Consider the following 22,500-nt stretch of genomic DNA (forward strand, 5'->3'; position numbering starts at 1 on the left):
ATCTCTAGAACAAGGTTCCTCGCAACATCTCCGCATTGTGGGGCGGCCGTTGTTTGCCGCATCAAAGCGGAGACTCAATGGAGAGGTGACCGGGAGTACGTAAATAGAGAAGCACAGCGAGCTCAGCTGTTTCCATACTCCTGGCCACCTCTCCACTGAGTCTGTGCCTGGATGCAGCGGCCTGCAGCTGCCTCAGAAGGCGAGGACAGGGTCGGGAACCCACATTCTCGAGATAGGTGTGGGTCCCAGAGCTGGCGCGCCTCTATCAGACATTTATGGCATATCCTGCAGACATAAACGTCTAAGATGCGTACACCCCTTCAATGAATACATCTAGCATTAGAGGTCAAGGTCATTTATATCCATCAGGAGCATCTCCATGGGTTCACAATTATGCCATTTATAGAGTAAAACATATATAAGGTCACCAAAATGATTAGCACTGTTGTATTGCAAAACAGGGGTCCTGGATTTGAATCTGGCCAAGGGCACCAGTTGTATAGAGTTTGTATGTTCTCCCGCTTTGATGGTCCTCTGATTTTCTCCCATACTTCAGTAACATACGGATGGGTTAATCGTCTTTCGGTGAAAATTAACAAATAGTGTTTGTGTTTTTTATATAGGAAAGTTAGATTGTGATATGAGTGATGACACTTTGTACAGTAAAGTAGATATGTTAGTGCTATATAGGCAACAGTAAATAAACAATGCCTTGACAACAAATTGCTATAAAGAAAACTTTGGTTTACTGCGATGTATGTGTAAATAAGGAATACATCTGTAAATCCAGCAGAGTTTCATTCATAATAACCAACGTAAAAAATAGGTTAGTCTTCAGATTAAAAAAAACATGATATTCAAGTTTTTTACACTAAGCTTGGAGCTCTAGAATGGTTAAATAAATTATATTTTACTCAGCATTCTTCACATATCAAAACTTGATGACAAGAGAATGATCATCAGTTAAAATGCATTTTAGGAGTAGAAGACTAAATAGGGAAGTGACCAAGTTAAAGAATGGGGAACAACACTAAAAATCGGAATTGAAAAACGTGTCGAGATGAGCATAAAGGGAGATGGGGCCAGAAGCCCTAACAAGCGAACGGCTAAGCCACCATCAGGCACTTTAACATTGCATAAGTCACTGACCACAAGCAACAATGTTATGTAACTGCACCAAACATAGATGCTTTCCCGTCAGCTTTTTTGAAAACCTCAACTAAAATAATTCAACCCTAGGGGCAGCAACATAGATGGAGATTCACACAAACTTTAGGCTGTATGTGATGTCACCAGGATTTGACCACACAGAAAATAAAGCAAAACTTTATGATGTTTCAGGTAAGTACACAAAATCTGTACAATTGTCCCTTAATTTACGGAGTAGGGGGTTGCCCGCGCAACCAGCAGGCAGTGTCAGCTGTAATATACAAGTGACATCCTGCTGCATCGACTGAAGCATCTCAGTGGTTAGACGGAGGTAGTTAGCAGTAAATTACATGTATTCCAAAAGGGTGCAATTAAAAAAGAAAACTCGTCACACAAAGAACAAGTCCTACGTGGACAGGACATTTAAAAAAAATGATGGCTCTAAAAACGTGTTGCCGAAAAAATAAAAATTGCTGCAAACACCACCGATCACATGAACAAAGTGGTAAAAGCGCCTTTGGCTTTTTCTCTATTTCTCGGCTATTCTCCATTTACTGTAAGGGGGCTTCTGCTTCTTTTACATATGATCAGTGGGGATCGCATAGGATGTGATGGTGGTGATGATACGCTACTGCCCGCCCACTAGCCACCAACGAAGAAGAGGGATAAAGGGACTGAAGCAGAAGAAAAGCTAAAACCTTTTTTTTTATTAAGATGGCATTTCAACCACTTCTGTTGTATAGGGTGAATGTGTGTTATGAATCATCTCCATAGGATTGATACTAATAAATAACTGGTCATATTTGGTATTTTTACAATACTAATAACGACTGTACAACACCAAGGGCAAGACAAGTGCATATGATCATTTGCCTATATTGGAGGTATGTATTAAAATCTGTCAAAACTCAATTAATTTATACTTCACAACTGAAGACAATAAGATAAACATTACTATTATGGTTTATTATTCTTGATAGTTTATGTTGAGCGATTATGTGAAGATGTATTCTGTGTGATATATGTGACATTTTCTGCTAGATTTACAAAAACATCCTGTATGCGGAGCGTACTGTATGAGGACACAAAAAAAAACAACAACTATTAGCAAATTACAATGGCTCATTAAAGATTGTAAGTCTTAAAATATTTTCTTTACGAATTAAGAACTGGGACATTTATTAGGCCAGTTCTACTAGGACCATTTGACATTATATGTTTTTTGGTTACTGTGCTCCTGGCACCTCTGAGTGTCTTGTGAGGTGATGTCAGAGCTGCTATATTCTGGCCACTGGAATACCCTTCAAACCCTGCTGAGATTTCAAGAGCATAACCTAGTTATAATGCGCCTCTCATTTGTTTTGGCCTGAAAATAGGGCATTGGGCCAAAAATTTATTCCTCAGCTTTCCATCTGCCCCTCTGGTGTTTATAAATGGACTGTACTGAGCAAGTCTCATACAGAAAGGTAAAGGAAAAAGAAGGTTTTGCTGAAATGCTGATGGTGCTTTCCTTTATAATCGAATCACTGAATAGCTCAGTTATGTGTACACGAAGCTTAGAAAGAGACCTACTTCAGAGTTAAAGTTTTTGAGTGCCAAAGAAAAGCAGCTAAATACAAATTACTCTATTTTTGGAATGTAAAGGCTAAAATTCTAAGTACATTGCTACACGTGAAGCCACTACAATCATACTACCAGAATTTGTTGCATTGTTAGGAAAATTGCAAACGTGCAATTGGGCTGCCAACTTGCCTAGAAACTATATATACCTACAGATATTTCCCGTGACTTTAATCAGCCATGGGTTGTGGGTTGCAGTCTGGGAAAAAATCTTTGGTTTACTGTACAATAGGAGACGAATTTCACTGTATGTACAACTTTGACAACGCACATTACTACCCTGAAGTTGTAGACGTTCGTCTATCACAAATATTTATTGGAAATGCTAGTTTACGCCCTATAAAAAGTTGATTGAAAAATTTATTCGTTGTCACCATACATCATATTATAATCTATGGGGTCACTGTGAAAAATGGCACAAAAAATTAATATGCCGTTTGTTTAATGACCCCATCGTAAGAATACAGTGGACTTATGTGTATTCAAGGCTAGAGTGGTGCCCCACCTCTCCTGGCCCTTTTCCCTTTTGAGTGATGACAGCCAATATAATACATCGGCAGCCATGAGTCCTTAGTGCATGTCCATGACAAAGATGCACATACTCTTTAAACACCTGCAAACTTTTGGGTCCTCAAAAGCTCATCTAACCACAAGATATTTGAACCATAATTTCCCAAACACAAATTAACCCAGCAGAACAACTTGATAAGCACTATAGTCACTGACCTGATCGGAGATGAATCATTAGAAGTAGATGATGTTGGCATTGGACTTGACGGGGCAGAGAACATAGGGCATGTAAGTGGTGATGTAGGACTTGGATTTAGTGAACTACAAAAAAAAAAAAAAAAAAAGCACACTTAGAAAATAAAATTAAAACAAGGAATAAACAAAATAACAGAATCACATCAAATTTACTTCACATCATCAAAATTTAACCTATTCACTGTCAAGAAAACTAGAAAATAAAGACTGGAGCTTAGAACGTAGTTTTCAAATTATACTAGGATAAAAGCCCTAGGTGCAATATTCCGAAATTCTGATTTCTGGGACTATTTGTAAAGGCACTTTACATTTTTTTTCTACCTCCCCCCGTTATTTAGATATTGGTGCCGTTATATTTGGCTCCCGATATTTAAATAATCCCCTGAACAGTTAACAGGGCGTGTACTGGTAATGCATAGTGTTATTATGGCTGTGACACTGCCCAATCAGATATGGACAGTGACACAGCAAGAGCGAAGAGAGAGTGTGCGATTGCAGTCTTTTCACCCGAACTGGCAAGGGGGCGTGTCACTGCTACGGACAGTCTAAGAGCTGGGGAGCGCTTACACTGTCCCTAGCAGAGAACCGCCCCCTTGCCAGTTCGGCAGACAATACAAGACTGATCTCTCGCAAGAGCTGAAGAGATGAGAGCAGGCTCTCCTCTCCACAGCTCTTACACTGTCCGTAGCAGAGACACGCCGCCTTGCCAGTTTGGCAGAAGACTGATCTTGAAAGCATGAGAACGAGAGCGTGTCACAGCCATAGTAACACGCCCCAGTGACTGTTCAGGGTTTTTTTTTAAATATCGGGCGCCAAATATAACGGCACCAATATCTAAATAACGGAGGGAGGTAGAAAAAAAAAATGTAAAGTGCCCCAGAGTTTGTTCATTCCTCCCCATTACATGCTGCACTCAGCTGGACATGTATGTGGAGGTGAACGTTTCTCTTTAATATATGAAATATTTGTGGTGTGTATTGGCATAAGTAAAAGGTTTTATTTAGAAGAAAATAATTGTATGGCAGTCATGAAGAACCCCAAGACATAATCTGGTGTTCCAATTAACTAGACTTTCATTACTCATTTGTGGCACAGTGAGCAATTTTAAGCAGTGATACATTTGCGGAAGCCAGAAAGGGGGAAAAAGACAAAATACAGCTTGATTTCCTTATAATGGGATTGCAAAAAAAGGAAACCTAATTTGTCATGTAATTGATCAACCCAGCCAAAACTTTTAATATGTAACCACAAAAACAGTTCCGGGATGTGGAAGAATGTCGGCCACAATCCTTGATTTACCATGCAAATAGTCTACTTTATGTTGGTAATCCAAACCTCTGTCATTTATGTAAAATACAACATCTACATTTGTCTACATTAAATTTGACCACACATGCCAGTCTTTTTAATATCCACACTATGCGGAGAGTCAGATAAAATATCTAGCTAAACCACACATTTATATGAATTATGAAGAACACAGAAAAATAAAAAGGATGTACTTGTTCTAAAGACTTTAGTAGAATGAATTAAAATCGGTATACTTTTAAAAAGCATGTATATTCCGTAGCTGTACTAAGTAGACTCATTTCAGTACCTGAATTGTTAATGCTTATGAATGACAACATCAATCTAAGCCAATACTATGTCCTCAGTTGCCCTCTAAACGGAGACAAAAGTTACGTTATATGAACCATTTAAGGGTCGAACCACAAGAGACGACCGGATTTTAATGTATTGCGCTTTCTGAAAACATTGAAAGGATATTGAAGAAAGCATCAATGCAAAACCATAATGGGATTTCTGCCAATGTAGATAGAGGGCCAATTACTCATGCTCCGTACCTAAACACAATTGGTCTATATCTGTCAAACATAAATGATCACCAAGTAACAGCAGCCCCAGTTGGTATGTTGAGCGCTAACAAATCTACTTTTACTGCAGTTCTTATGCAGAAAATGTAAATGGCCAAATTCCAATTTATACAAGCCTGCTCATTAACTGTGCAACTATTTCAAGCCCCCCTTCTAATCTCCACTTTAGTTTCTAAAGCATTACAAGAAGCAAATGATTCACTACAGACTTCACCTTCTTAGTCACTATAATCATTTTTAGGGGTAGTATTTCAATTGTAAGTTTAACAGCAAAAGGAGAAGAGATAGGTGACTCAATATTGCGGCAAATTATTTTAAATGGATTAACTTCATAATATCATATATCATTTCTAAACACATACAACTGAAGTAGTTGCACATTACACTTGTGGGAAAGCATACTGAAGCAAAAGGGTTAAAAAGTGAGCAAGTAGGTGCCATTACTGGGGCAAGATGGAAATATCAGATATACGTAGCCGTCTGCGCTATTGTTTCCGTGACAAAAAAAAACTGAGACTTTACAGAACGGAAACAAACGAAAACCAACGTCAACGGAAGCATTAGAAATCAACGGTAATGCAAACGGAAGCTATGATCTGCATTTGGCTTGACGTTCATCGGTTCCTCCAACGGAAAGGTCGAACAGGCCCTTTTACTTTAAAAGCATTGTACCCGACACGAAGTCTGTGCACCACTGTATGGCTCCATGCACATGGAGTTAACCTTTTCGCTGCCAGGGATTTCAGGACATCTTGCACCTCCGGCAGCTTTGACAGTTTTCGTATGTAGAAATAAAACCGGAATTTAAAAAAAAAAATTGTTCTAAAGTACAATAAATATTAATGTTTGAGGCTAAAAATCTCACCCAAGCAGAAAATAAGATACATCACCTTATAATAATAAAAGTTTAAAGATGTGAAAAGGTTATAAATACCACATCTGCCTGTCTATACTAAAACACCTTCATAAAATCACCAGCACAGAAGAGACGTTAAAAACGTATATATTTCCTAAAAGGAGACAGCCTGAAGATTGAAGTTGTATTAACGTGCTTATAGCCAACTTTATATAACTGTTAAATAGAATTTTTTTTATTCAATTCGAGATTTGCACCTGCTCTTCCAATCAGAGGCTTACACACAAAGTTAATGTAAAAATAATAGATCAATGTGCGCAAAGGTGGTTTACACCACACACGCCTACATCAACAAGAGCTTGAGCTCTTAAAAACGCTGAAACAGCCCATGCAACATTTTGCCTTCTCCACAAATGTGACAAAAAAATAAATAAACATAGTACACACCCCAAACAGCTACTGTGCTACCAAAATTAAATGTAATAAAAAAATATATATGCACACAGCATGTGGTGTATAAACATACAAAATTAAAACCTAATCTAATGCTTTAACAAACACCATTTTTTTTGTGTGGAAATAGTTGGAAACCATTGTTTATGGGGACAGTCAGTGAGTGAAAGCGTAATTTCTGTCGGACAGATCTGTTCCATTGGTCAGAATTTTATTAAACATTTTTCTGTAGAGATAATGGTTATAAGCTATGGTGGTAGCGTGTACCGGGTATCGTTACAGTAACGGTCAGAGGATTTTACGCTAAACAATAATGTTTATATAGCGCCAACATATTCCGCAGCACTTTACAATTCAGAGAGAACATGTACAGACAATATCAGACAATACATAGTGACAAAACTTATTTACAATTCAAACAAGGAGGAGTGAGGACCCTGCTCGCAAGAGTTTATAATCTATGAGGAAAAAGGGGTGATACAAAATGTAAAAAGTGCTTGCTTAGTATAATGGTCCAGCCATCATAGGGTAGTATACATAAAGCTCCATGAACCAGTCACATCCCATTATCTGTGTATGACCGACATGAAGAGCATTAGGGTGCAAGGAGCGTGGGGGATACTGCTGAATGAGGGGTCAGGTTCTGATTATGTACTCTTCCTGGGATTTCCTCTCAAAGTCTTGTTCATTGCATCTGTGTTTATTCGTCGTTGTCTAGGGATCCAGCCACCACTGCTTTCCTTCAGCCGGTTGCCGCGCCTGCGAAATGATATCCTCTCCGCCCTTAGGAGAGGATGTCAGTGTTCTCGTGAACGCGCTTTAGATATCGGACTGACCGCCTCTCGGGGGGGGGGGGGAGGGGGGATCAGCGGTCGGCTCCAGCATTCTAGGTAGGTATTCACACAGGGGGAAAGGGTTGTGGCTTTCTGTGAGGGGGTTACCGCGAAGGGTGGTGAGGGTTTGCAGGGAGGAGGGACGGGGTGCCGTGAAATACAAAGTGGCACTGTAGAACTATATAAAAGGGAATAGGGGGGGGGGGTGTGATCTCTACCACGCTTACCATGCCTGGTTGAGACGATCGTTCTCCAGATGCTGCTAGAACTAGATTGTCTAGCAACGTCGGGAGCGCGCACCCCCAGAGCAGAGCGGCTTGATTGACATCGAGCTGCTCACGCCCCCTTTTAAAAAAAGAACCAGCACTAGCTGCGTTATCTAGTTGGAAAAAAAGGTAGTTAGGGAAGGATTTTTTATATTTATTATTTACAATACTAGATTTAGAATTTTAATTAAGTTTCGGATGCATTTAAAAAAAAATATGACTCAACTTGGGAATAACCCTTTAAGCGGAAAAATGCAAGACAGCAAGCAAATATCCTAATATTGAAAGGGTTGAGTAGCTATGAATGCATCTATAAATACAAAATCAGAGAAAGAACCAAAACTCATTTGTGACTTCTCTTTTACACTGACTTTCGTTACTACAAATCACACAAAAATAGCAAACAAGGATGTGGTTAAATTACATAACAAAGTCTCTCTGCATCCCTGAAAGTCACGCCACAAAATACTGTAATACTTTAATTTTATTACAATAATAAAAATAAATATATTTTGCAATGACTGAGAATTATATTCTTTAATTAACTTCTCCTGCTTTTTACGTGAATATCTTAATCAAAATGGGCATTAATATTAATTAGGGCTTCTGCTCCTGTCCAGCCCTCTACGAATAAGTAAAATACATAATTTATCAGCTTCCGCTACAAACTAAACTTGCCTGTCATATGGCCTCAGATTTAATTTTGAGCAGCAACCTATGTAATTGGTGAAAGTCTCCTACAAGCGCCACTTCTTGACTTACTGGACTTTAAAGTATATACATTTCTAGGAATGATAGACATTTTCATTACGAATACCTTTTTTTTTTTGCCATGTGATAGTCATGCAGCCTTATACCATCACATTACTACCTGTGAGTGAATGCAAGGTAAGAAATAATTTAACTGAAGAGAAAATAATATAAACCAATGCTGATTGTAACTCAAAAACATAGTGGAGGGTTAAAGCTGGAAAAACTACAATGAGCGATAAAAGGAGTTACAACCTCTTATGAAATAATACATTGTACAATATGGACAGATTTTTTAGTTCTCTGAATTTAACCAATGGCACAAACGGTGGATGTTTTCATCAGGGTGTCGGTAGTATGTATATTTATAAGTACAATTTCTCCTCTAGTCTATAGTAGAGATATATATAAATATACTATAGCACATCAATAAAGTAAATATTATATAAAGGACAGAAGCAGAACTTCAAAAGTAATACATATACATGTCCATAGCTTACACTGCATCAAAACCCTTTGATGAAGCGGATATGAGACGTAGTGACCCTATTTATTCCCTCCCCCCCATTTTTGCACCATGTTCCTGCTGTTTTATTATATACTGCTTAGTACGGCTTCAGCTTGTCGGATGGGATGTTCAGTTGACCTAATAGCTTGCACTTGGCACTTTATTATTAGACTACCTGCCTTTTTGGCACTTTATGGCATTTAATTATTTTGGCCCCGATTTATGATGCGTAACATACCCTGAGTGATGCCATAACTGTTTAGCATAGGTACCTTTTTACATAGTCCCTACTACTGTGGTATTCCCATTTATTTTTAATATTAAGTGTATTTTAATGATTTTACCCTAAGAAAAATGAATTTCGATGATATATACCTGGGCCATATATATCTTTCTTTGTAGCTTGTCTTTATTTTACAGAAGTACCGTAACACTTTTTGGTGTTTTTTAATTTGATGACTAAACAGTTTTATTCATATAGGGTTTAGAACCTCTGTAAATGTTGCACTATAATGCTTTTCTTGTGCTGAAAAGGTGCAAGAAAAAGGCATCCATTACAAATTAAGAAGATTCTATAATTCTAGTGTTGTAAATTGACATATTTTGAGTTTAATTTTCCATACAAGCATTCATTGTAATTTGTTTTTCACTAAGGGTGGGGTACATTTTAAAATTGCATACTTTATGAAACCCATAACTGCCATAGCCAAAAGAGTATTAAAAACAGTAGCAATTCATGTACAAGGAGACTATTACCAGTACTGCGGTTACTAACAAAGAAAGCTTAGTTTGCAGGAATCTATGATCAGCAAACTGTATTTGTTCTAAGGAATAGGCCAGCCACCTAGCAACATTTATTGGGTGCCGGCGCCCGCCTCGCGAAATTGCTGTTGGAACGAAAAGTGTCTGCTCTGCTACCCGACATAGAAAGAAAGCCCTGCTCCATTGCCACCGGAAAAATTCTGAGGTAATCTCATGCACGCACACGGGAGTACCACACTGCTACGAGGTAGCATAGCGGACACTTTTCGTTCCCCCGGAAACTTCGGGAGGCGGCTGCCGGCACACAATATCTGATGCTAGGTGGCTGCCTACCGAAGAACAAATCCTTAAAAAGTTTGTAGCACGCAAATTGGGAATTTTAAGAAATTTTAAAGAGGCTCTGTCACCAGATTATAAGGGCCCTATCTCCTACATAATCTGTTCGGCGCTGTAATGTAGATAACCGTGGTTTTTATTTTCACTTTCACTGCACACAGCGTGATCTCGTGAGATCACGCTGTGCTGTCATTCACAGCAAGATCACGCTGTGCTGTGTGAGTAGTCCCACATCAACTTTACCGAAGTGTCGGGAGTGTGAATAGACATCGCATCTCGGCTGGAGGCAATGTCTCTTCACTCTCAAGATACTTCGGAAAAGTTAATGTGCGAGTAAGTGACAGCACAGCGTGATCACTCTGTGCTGTCATTCACAGCAAGATCACGCTGTGTGTGCAGTGAAAGAAGCTGTGCTGGAACGATGAGAAGTGTATGACGCTGATTGGTCACTGTTTGGTCAGCGTCATACACTTCTCTTCACAACGCCCAGTTGGTAAAAAACGCCCAGTTGTCTATTAAGAAACTAATTAGCAAAAATTTAAAATTGTTCATCATTTGCTAAAAAACGATAGTTTTTAAAAATAAAGACACTTATCTACATTACAGCGCCGATCATATTATGTAGGAGATAGGGTGCTTATAATCTGGTGACAGAGCCTCTTTAAGAGTGTTTTGAATGCAACCATTTATGCGGAGTATTTGACCTGAGTAATCAAATGCGGCACAAGTGACTCAACTCCTACTGCATTGACTTAAAAAACACTTCACAGAGAAACATAGTTCTTGTTTTACAAAACAGTTATTCCTTTGGTTTCCTTACGTGCAAACTAATTGTTTGCTGATGTCACAAAATTACCAGAGGGGGTAAAGCGCTCCCCACTGAACGCATAGAACATTAATCTATATTTAATTTAAAATAAAGTAAATAAATAATAATATATATACATACACACACACATATATATATATATTTATATTTAAATATGAAATATTTGTTGGTGAAAAAAAAAATACATATTACTTTTGTAAAGACATGGTGTGGCTATAACTACACATTTATGAGGATTTTTCTCATCTGAATTCATGAATTGTATTCTCTAGTCCATAACTACGTATGTGTCATAACCAGGAACAATGTAAATAATAGGATGGGAAAGCAAGGTAGACTTGATATTCATCTTGTATATTGAAAATAAAGTGAACAGACTACTTGTAATTTTTGATAGGTCTTAATGTACACAGAGTAAGTTCTTAATACTATAGTTTTTTGCCTTAATTCTCTGGTGACATGATTCGGTTTGAGAGCAGGTAGTCATCTCTGGCACAGTTACTAAACCTGCAAATAAAACAGCTGTAAAGTGTTGACATTCTACATCGAATGAGAATAGGGTAGCTAAAAAGCAAAATAGAACAGCGAGATAAAAAAAAGTTTAGGAAAATTGCACACCTCTGTAACTGTAGGGGTTTTATGTATTGTATGCTGTAAAAAACGATGCCATGGCGAGTACAGGAACTTTCTTATAAAACTTCTGATAAGAGGTTTCTGATTTTGCCAAGAATAGACACTATAAATTTCAAAAAACAAACATATACACAAACTAGCCTTCAATGAAAAATATTTAAAAAGGCCCACCAACTACTGTACAACTTATAATACTGGTGTTTTCTCATGTTGCTTTGGCCCCTCTCAAAGCCATGATATCAATATATAAGAAATACTTGGTTTGTTTTGTATTGTATTCTTAATGCCTATAAAAGGGCCCACTATAACATTGTGTGGCACAGAAGGGGCAACTATAACATTTGGGGCCCACAAAGGGTGGAAGTGTTACTTTGTGAAGGGCACAAAGTAGGTTTCATTACTGTGTGAGGCACAAAGGGATGCAACTATCACTTTTTGGTAGGAACAAAGGGGTACTTATTACGGTGTGGGGCACTATTGCTTTGTAAGGTTCAAAAGATGGCAGTAATACTGCGTGGGAGGTTCTGAGAGCGGCATTTGGGGTAGCAGAAGGATGGACAAATTGTGTGCAGAGACGAGTCGTTTTTTGGTGGGCGCAAAACATGTCTTGGAGCATGTGCCCCTGATTTTTTAAGACTCTAGCAATGGCACTAGGCAGAAGTCAATTTTGCTCATCTTAGGGAAACAATTCCTACTATACTCCAAATATGGCAAAAAGAATAAATTCCTTCATCAACGACCCCTCTCTAGAAATCTAGTGCTGACAACTTCCAATATTACTACTTTCAATAAAGGAATCCAGGCCCCGTTAAAACTCTGTCATAGGACGTTGTCATGATTAACTCAGTGAAAGAGTGTTCCATAGTCTTAGTGCTCTACAGTAAAGAACTCCCTTTTATATTGGTTACGGTCTTTCCGCTAGACAAAGTGGATGCCCCTATGTCATAAAGTCCTGAGTATAAATAGAGGACGTGACCTCATCAGGGATCTCTATAGTGCATGCCTGTCAGAACAGACCGATAAGGGTATGTGCTCACACTTGGCTAAAAAAGTCTGAAAATACAGAGCTGTTTTCAAGGGAAAACAGCTCCTGATTTTCAGACGTTTTTTTAAGCAACTCACGTTTTTCACGGCCGTTTTTGGAGCTGTTTTTCTTAAGAGTCAATGAAAAACAACTCCAAAAACGGCTCAAGAAGTGACACGCACTATTCTGCGGACGTCTTTTTACGCGCCATTTTTCGAAAATGAGGTGGAAAAAACGCCCTGTCTGAACAGAACGCCGTATTTCCCATTGAAATCGGTGGGCAGATGCTTAGAAGCGTTCTGCTTCCGAATTTACAGCCATTTTTCGGGACGTTTAACAGGTCATGTGCACGTACCCCAACTGTTAGTACATTTTAAAAATATCCTACATTATCTCAAATGTTGCTATGTGAGGGATTACACTTTAGGCCAGGATCTCACACACAGTTTTGATGCAGTTTTTTGCCTCAGTTTGTTTGGCCAAACACAGGAGTGGACACAAAAGAAAGGGGATGCATCAGTATTTTCTTTATACCTTTCCTGCCTTTTGGATCCACTTCTAGCTGTGTTCAAAAAACGGAGACAAAAACTGCATCAAAACTGCGTGTGTGATCCTGGCCATAAACAGATGAGAATGGTCACTGGCTGGTATCTTTGAGTTGAGAGAAAGGGCCATTTTACCACACTGGTGGGCGAAGTGCAAAAATGTTATGAATGCCCCCCCCCCCCCTCCACCTGAATATTTTCATATCCTCCAGCATGCAGAACAAGCCGCATGAGATTGTTATATGCCTTATACAACATCCCGGCAGCGCTTAATAGGTATACAAAGATGGCAGACCTGAATGCCTTCATTAGGCCCACAGGCTGCCATAACGACCATCGGCACCCACATTCGCATTAGGGGGGGTGATGGCTTGTCAGATGGGGCCACCCCCCCATGCCACTCATTACACTAAAGTGTCGTCAGTAAGATACAGCCGACACACTCGTTCTATGGAGCAGGCTCAGCCCGTAAGCCCACTCCGTACTCCACCGTATAGTATATACGGCGGTTGTCGGGATTGGGTTAAATACTGAAAGGCAAAATACCAACAATAATACAGAATGTCGGAAACACTTCCCATTAACTCCTTTCCCGAACGCCCAGTGCCTTTTGAGGACTGAAGGTGCAGGTCCTGACTCTACGATGACGTCTTTTGGCATCGCTGTAGAAAAGGCTTATTCTCTAAGCAGGAGCTCTTACTGACAGCTCCTGTACTTAAAGAAGCCTAGTGAAGTCAACTGGGATTGGAGGAAACTCCGACCCCAGTTGTTTAACAATTTGATCGACACGGTCCGTGACACGATCAAAGGGGCATTATCCTCTTCGATCGCATCACAGGAAACTCTGTGACACGATCAGAAACTGGATGAACCCTCTGCAGTCAGTCCTGGGGACATGGAAAGGACCGAAAAGCTTTCTGTTCTATAAGCTTGCTGTTACATACATAAATAAAAAAAATTAAGTTAACTTAAAAAAGTAACAACAAATAAAAAGCATAATAAAGAAATGTCTTTCGTTTTTTTTTTTTAAAGGTCATATATTATTTCCCATATATTATATAAAAACCTACACATCTTCCGTAATAAACCATAAAACTCAATTTAACCGGTTATTTAGCATGAAAGTGAGCGGTATAGGAAAAAAAAGCCGCCAAAAATCACTTTATGCTATATTCACGTTGCAAAAATAAATTACACTGTAAATTATTTGTACCCCCAAACCGCATAGGAAAAAAAATACAATTTCTCCCACATAAGCCAAGGCCTCATACAGCCACGTCAATGATCAAATTAATATTTATGGCTGCTGAAAGGCGGCGAGACAAAAACGAAAACATTTATCTGGTCATTAGGGTCTTTTCAGGCCTGGTCATTAAGGGGTTAATAATACACTACCAATAACTAATTTGATCTGTTCCATTGTGATTAAAGAGAATACAACTCAACCCATTCTTGACTAAAAAGCTATATTAATTAAGATAAGAGAAAATAATCATGATAGAAAAGGCAGCGTGCAGTTTTAAATGAATAGAACACTTAAAAACGATAAACATTTCCGTTTAAATAGTCATTAGGAGATAATGCTTCCAGCACGCAAACACACAACAGATATCTAGAAGTGCTCACTGGAGACTGCCATCAATCTGCTTTACAAAGTGCCATTAGACGGAAAACAATGTAATGGTCACTGAAGAAAACAGGGCAGCAAAATGTAACTACGTATATAAAGAACAAACTTTACAGCAACTGTACAATCAATCATCACACACCAAAAATTCACAGTACAGGATTAGTGTACAACAATTACCAACAGTGGTACACAACTTTCAGAAAGCAGAGAATTATTTCATCCACCAAAATAGCAAGTTTGTTTCTGGGGGGGTAACTACACAAGCCAAAAACAGACATCAAGATGTTAAATGCGGTCTTCGCATTGTGTTCCGAGGGATAGTTGCCTCTTGTGTAACAAAATGGTAAAGACCACCAGTCAGATTTATCATATGTACAATCAATCAGTTCCACCACTTAAAAACGGAAAGCGGTTTATAGTCCTTATAAAGAAGGTCAGACCATTTGGTTGTGAGCTGTGATGCTAAAGCAATGTCAACCTACTTAAAAAAACAAAAAGAAAACTTTGATGTGCGGTTAGTTGAGCATAAGGGTTCTCCAGTAAAAATATTTAACAAACCATAATCATAAAGATGATAATGATGATGTGTGCAGTGATCTCACAACACAAGCCTGTGGCATAACAGAGCCTTCAGTAAAGGCCCCTTTACACCGGCCGATAAGCGGCCAGTGCAGCGAGCGCCGATCAACGAGACATTGTTGATCGGCGCTCGTTTGCTCCTGTCACGCGTAGCTATGTATAGGGACAAGCAGTCGTTACCTCGATCGCTCGTCCCCATACATCATCATGTCGGCAGCGCGTCTCCCTGTTTACACAGGGAGATGTGCTGCTGACAACGATAATATTTCACTTTTTTAAACGACCAGCAGATGATCGAGCGTTTATCGACAACGAGCGTTCTATTAACGCTCGTCTGCCCGATAATAGTCTAGTGTAAAACCCACTTTACACAGCAGTCCCTCAAATATTGCCCATAATTGTGGACTATGGGACACTATTGAAGTGGCTAGAACAAACTAAGTTTGTTTTTTTACTTCAGAGAATTATAGCGAGCAATGCGTCAAGGACAAAGCGTACCTAACTTTTCAGGTGACTTTTCAGAATAAGCTGTCATATGTGCGTACATGAGGAATAACACTATTTCTGGCCACTACGACTTGTATGTGGCATTATTTAGCAGTTTTCCCCTCTGCAGGCTTTATCTCTACTTCACAGTTGACTCAAAGCTAGTGGGTGGAAGAGCATAACTGCTATCAAGTCTTCTATACACTGTACACAGAGAAAAGGAGAATCGTACTCTCCGATGTCTATATATCACATATATAAAGGCTCTAAAAGCATTGGGAAGATTGTACAGCAGTAATAAGCAGTGTAGCTGATAATCTATCACTGGGGTGAGATTGACATCTAACAGCAGCATCTGTGTGCTTCTCTCTGCTCCTACTTCTTCCATCTGCTCACCCTTCCCCCTCCATAGACTTAAAGGGAATGTGTTGCCAGCAAAACATGTATTTTTTTTTTTAGTTAAACATTTAGTGTGTAGGTGATTAAACATTGTTCACATTTTTTTTATTTTTTTCACGAGTCAGGAAATATTATAAATTAGATTCTAATTTATAATATTTCCCAGTGCTGGTCACTAGATGGAGCTATTCCCAAAATTGCAGCATTGCATGTGGTAAAGCAACCACATTGCTTTCTGCTGCAAAATTTGGAAAAAAGCACTCGCTCTAGTGAGCTCTGAGAATCCCCCCCTCCTTTATCCTGGCTAGTGCCGGGATAAACGAGGGGATTGAATGGTCTAACCTCCTACACTGTGTGTCGCCATTTTTGAGCTAACACACAGTGTAGTAGGTTTACATACAGTAGTAAACACACACAAACACGAACATACATAGAAATCTCTTACCTGCTCCTGCCGCCGCGGCTCCCTCCGGCCCGTCCGCTCCGTCTGCTGCCGCTGGTCCAAGTGCACAAGTCCGGAAGCCGCGACCGGAAGTAGTAATCTTACTGTCCGGCCGCGACTTCCGGTCCACAGGAAAATGGCGCCGGACGGCACGCATTTCAAATTGGACTGTGTGGGAGCGGCGCATGCGCCGTTCCCACACAGATGGCGTACACAGAAGTGGATGGGACGGGACCCGTTCGCAGTCCCTATGGGACTGTGGCTGCCGTATTCCATGTCTGTATGTGTCGTTAATCGACACATACAGAAATGGAAAAAAAAATGGCAGCCCCCATAGGGAAGAAAAAGTGTAAAAATAAGAAAAAGTAACACACAAACACACAAATTAATCCAAACGTTTTTAATAAAGCACTAACATCTTTAACATATTAAAAAAAAAATTGTGATGACACTGTTCCTTTAAATGCAGTGTGTGTTGCCGAGTCGCACTCTCTCTGCTCCCTCCTCTTGTACTCCCCTCTCCATAGAATTGTATGGGCAGGCAGTGAAGAGACATCCGGGGGGGGGGGGGGAACGGGGCCTTCTGCAGTCCATTTTCTCTGTTCTGCAGGTTTGGTCAATGCTTGATAACAGGGAGTGGACAGACTATTACAGGAAGGTAGACATCTAGTGACCGTAACCTCACACAGAATTTTCATGGATAAACAATTACATTTTAACGGTAAGCAAATTACAAAGTTGTTCTATATCAGTTATACTATTAGATCAGCATAAGCGGTTTGAAAAGTTTGTGTCCATTTAATACTAGCTGACAAGGTTTGTTTGTTTTTTCAGATAAGAAGCATAATGTGCATAGTATCACTGGCACCAGGCAATTACTGGTAGACTGTTGGGGCAGTGGGTGCAAGCAGAATGTTTGGAATAAGAACTTTATCTGGTCACTTGTGTAAAAGATAAATAAAAGGGCCTAGGTGAGAAATTTTCCTCTACTGAATAAAACATTTTAGGAAATTCGTCCCGACTACACGCTATAGCAGGGGTCTCAAGCACGCGGCCCCTGGGGCTGTCATCTGCGGCCCGCGGGACACAGAGCCGCTAGTATCGGCTCTGCTCCGAGACTCTGGAATTCCCTGACATCGCTGTCCACATATGAACAGCGATGTCTGGGGCTTCCCCAGAGCCGGAGTCCCGAGCAGAGCGCTGGTGTCGGCTCTGCTCCGGGACGCTGTGGAATTCCCTGACATCGCTGCCCATATATGGACAGTGTGTCAGGGTCTTCCCCAGAGCGGAGTCCCGGGCAGAGCGCTATTATCGGCTCTGCTCCGGGACTCTGGGGAAGCCTCTGACATCGCTGTCCATACATCGACAATGATGTCAGGGGCTTCCCCCGAGCAGGAGTCCCAGTGATGTCAGGAGCACAGCTGGAGTCCCAGGAAGAGCCTACTAGCGCTCTGCCTGGGACTCCAGCTCTGGGCAAGCCCCTGACATCACTGGGGCAGCCTCTACAGAGGGCACTGGGGCAGCCTCTACAGAGGGCACTGGGGCAGCCTCTACAGAAAGCACTGGGGCAGCCTCTACAGAGGGCACTGGGGCAGCCTCTACAGGGGGCACTTTGGCAGCCTCTACAGGGGGCACTGTGGCAGCCTCTACAGGGGGCACTGTGGCAGCCTCTACAGGGGGCACTGTGGCAGCCTCTACAGGGGGCACTGTGGCGTTATCTACAAGTGGTTGTGTGACAGTATCTGAAGAGGACACTGGCATTATCTAGGGGTGTGTTGCCTTATCTACAGAGGGCACTGTGGCCTTATCGACAGAGGGCACTGTGGCCTTATCGACAGAGGGCACTGTGGCCTTATCGACAGAGGGCACTGTGGCCTTATCGACAGAGGGCACTGTGGCCTTATCGACAGAGGGCACTGTGGCCTTATCGACAGAGGGCACTGTGGCCTTATCGACAGAGGGCACTGTGGCCTTATCGACAGAGGGCACTGTGGACTTATCTAGGGGTGTGTTGCATTATCCACAGAGGGCACTGCGGCAGCATCCACAGAGGGCACTGCGGCAGCATCCACAGAGGGCACTGCGGCAGCATCCACAGAGGGCACTGCGGCAGCATCCACAGAGGGCACTGCGGCAGCATCCACAGAGGGCACTGCGGCACTATCTAAAAAGGGGCTGCCCAATCTTGACATGTGTGCTAACTGAGCCGCCGGACTGCATTTAGCGACACTTAAACTGGAAAGCTGGATTGTTGAAATAAGCACGTGGAGAAATATCTCAAATTTTAAACCTAGCGCTATTATAGTAATGTAGTGTTATAGTCGTTCAAATAACTAATTGATTAAAAATAATTTTGTATTGTATCAAATTTGAAAGTAATGCGGCCCGTCAACTTCCCATTTTTTCTATATGCGGCCCACTTACCCGGCCGAGTTTGAGACCCCTGCGCTATAGTTAGAAAACTCTATTAATTCACCACGGCACCATGATGTCAACAAAAAAACCCAATATTGCTAAATAGAAATTTAAAAAAAAATAATGGCGCTGAAGGAAGTCACTTTCATTATCATGTTTGTAATGTGTTTTAAAACTCCCTGCAACAAAAAAATACTAAAATGGTTAACCGCGTGATTACTACATTTACATATATTGAAGTCTGTAGTGGACACCTCATAGACTGATTCAATAAATCAAAGTTTGACAGTGTAACTTAAATACTGGATTATGATCCAGAAAAAAAAAAATTGCAATAGAAATTTTCCTTGCTTTCCTTTGGAAATCTATAGATCTGTCTCCATTTAACATAACAAATTATATAACGATACTGTTATTCCAGACATACTTTTCATTTCTGTTATATACATTAAAAATTGTTTAGACAGAAGAAATCTGAGCCTGCTCTGTAGATGATGGAGCTCATGGAGGGGATGGGCGTCTGAGCACCATGTTCATCAGGTAGGCGAGAATAACTTCATGTGCAAAATAGCAATGTAATAAAGTAAGTACTTTAGACCAGGAACACACACACAGTTTTAATGCAGTTTTAGGTGCAGTTTTAAGAGCCAAACACAGAAATGGAAACATAAGAAAGGAGAAGCATTTACTTGATACTTTTTCCTTACTTTTGGATCCACTCCTGCTTCAACAACCAAAAAAAAAAAACTGCATTAAAAACGGAATGTGTGAAACTAGCCTAAAGCCAGGCTCATACACACAAAGTTTTGATGGTTTTTTTTTTAGCCAAACCCAAAAGTGTATAAAAAAAAGGAAAGTTATAAAGAAAAGACTGAAATGTCTCTTTTCTTTTATGTCCACTTCTGTGTTTGGCTCAAAGAAACGGAGCCAAAAATGGCATCAAAACGTTGTGTGATAATGGCTTTAGGGTGGTTTATCACACAGCACTTTTGGAAATGCATCACAGTTTTTCATGCAATTTCTTGAGCTAAAACCAGAAGTGGAATCAAAAGGAATTGGAAAAATAAAGGAATGATTTAGGTTTCCTTCCTCCTGGATCGACTTCTGACTTTGGCTCAAAAACCCCAAAATCAGGGTTTTAAAAAAAAAACTAAAAAAAAAAAAAAATACCATGCTCTTTGTGAAACCACCCTTTTACTTCTTATGCAGACCTTTACTTGGATTTTGTATGGCTGCTGTTGGCATATGCCTCACGTGGTCTAGAACTTACTATATGCAAGTTCTGCAATAACCATTCAATGGCCAAAGTAATGTGTCAAAGACTTAAAAAGAACCTTTCATCTGCCCATATATGTGCAGCTGAGGGCAGTATGTAATGGGCAGGGCTGCACAAACCCTAGGGGACTTTACATTACTTTTTTCTACCATTCTCCGTTATTTAGATATCGGTGCCGTTATATTTGGCGCCCGATATTTAAATAACCCCCTGAACGGTCAATCGGGCGTGTAATGGCAAGGGGGCGTGTTACTAGGGCTGTGACACTGTCCAATCAGCTACCGACAGTGTTACCCCATAGATTCGCACACGCTTTCCTCGCTCTTGCTGTATTGTCAAGAGGAAGATGAGACACCAGACCCAACAATGCAGGCGAGCTGAAGGCCCTAACAAAGCGACCTGGGCTTCCATAACACCTCAGCAGTGCCACAGGCTGATCGCCTCCATGCCATGCTGCTTTTATGCAGTAAGTCATGCAAAAGGAGCCCCGAACAAGTATTGAGTGCATATACTGTACATACTTTTCAGTAGGCCAACATTTCGGAATTAAAATTCATTTTTGAAATTGGGCGTATATAATATTCTAATTTTCTGAGAGACTAAATTTTGGGTTTTCATTAACGGTTAGCCATGATCATCAACATTAAAAGAAAAAATTGCTGGAAATAGATCACTCTGTGTGTAATGAATCTATATAATATATGAGTATCACTTTTTGAATTGAATTACCGAAATAAATTACGTTTTTGATGATATTCTAATTCATTGAGAAGGACTAGTGTATATTATCCTAAATTGGTGAACTTTACTTCCTGGTCTCATTTGCCTCATTTCGTGTATGGACTTCAGTGGCACCCCCAGATTACATGGGAATCCTGGCCATTTAGCATTTTTAAAAAGATTTAGAGGTTTATCAATGGCGTGCGCCATTTTTTGGCACAAAATACCGATATAAAATACACCATCCGTGAGCAGGCATAACAAAAAAAAAGTAGTGAGTCTAACATATCAAGCAAGATGTGCGAAATTCATCATGCATCACGTGATTGATAGTTCATCTTATTTCCTCTTATGCCACAGTCCTGGTTTGACAGATCACTTCTTACAGCCATCAGCCTTAATTTTACAGATAGGAGTGCATGCTGCATCAATTCGCGGGCATGTGGACCCACTAGGCCGCACCACCGCAGCGGAGTAACAGCTGGTCAAACAGTCCTATTACAAGAGTACCTTTGATAGTCCAGACAGTAGTGGAGGCTTAGGCAAAGATAAACTTGAGGGCAAAGGATGCCACACGTGGCGGATGATATCAGGCGTGGCAGGTGACACCAGACATGGTGTGAGACAGCAGACGTCACAGATGGCACAACACAACTCCAACACTCTAAGGCTCAGGATCAAACACAGCAGGGGATACAGATAGCAGGGCACGGGAACAACGGGAACAGGATAACACTAAGGAACCATTTGCTAAGACTAACATGGGTATACACAATGCTCAGGCAAGGAGTAAAGGGGCAGAGCCCTTTATATAGTCCAGGGTGATGAGGGGCTAATTGGTGATTCTTTACATGTGCGCACTCACCCTACGGGACACAGCAGAGCGGATCGGAAGTGAGTGCTCCTAGGAGGGAGATGCCGGCCAGGCAAGCACAAGTATATGGCCGTGGCCGTCGAGGGGTAAGTCAGAACGACGGTCTGCGGCCGTGGGCGTTACACATGCTAACGGACATTCATTAAACTAAATATTTTCCCCAGATGAAGGAAAGTCTAGCTATGCCTCTATATACACACTTCTATTGACTAAATCAATATGCCCTGGCACTGCTGTAAATGCGGAAATGCAAATATGTGAACAAAATAAGGTCCATAACACTTATAAATAACATTTTGGTGGGTAGATTTAGGAGATTTGAACAAAATGTATGTTACCTATTCTCGGTGTATGCATATTGAAATTCACAGGTCCGTATGCATACGATTTTACATGATTTAATTTCTATCCATGAACAATAGAGCTAGGCAGCATCTAATAGGGTGGTCATACACAATACGGCCGAGACGCAGTAG

General features: G+C 40.6%; 1 protein-coding gene across 1 annotated transcript in view; it reads right to left on the bottom strand.

Annotated features, from left to right (window-relative positions):
- The window catches only part of ARHGAP26 (Rho GTPase activating protein 26), a 467,460-nt gene that overhangs the window by 36,211 nt on the left and 408,749 nt on the right, over window positions 1-22,500 (bottom strand). Inside the window, exon 21 of the mRNA XM_075856546.1 lies at window positions 3,496-3,600. Within this exon, the coding sequence (XP_075712661.1) occupies window positions 3,496-3,600 (105 nt within the window). The remainder of the gene's footprint in view (window positions 1-3,495; window positions 3,601-22,500) is intronic.

This window comes from Rhinoderma darwinii, chromosome 3, assembly GCF_050947455.1.
Source record: "Rhinoderma darwinii isolate aRhiDar2 chromosome 3, aRhiDar2.hap1, whole genome shotgun sequence".
NCBI lineage: Eukaryota > Metazoa > Chordata > Amphibia > Anura > Rhinodermatidae > Rhinoderma > Rhinoderma darwinii.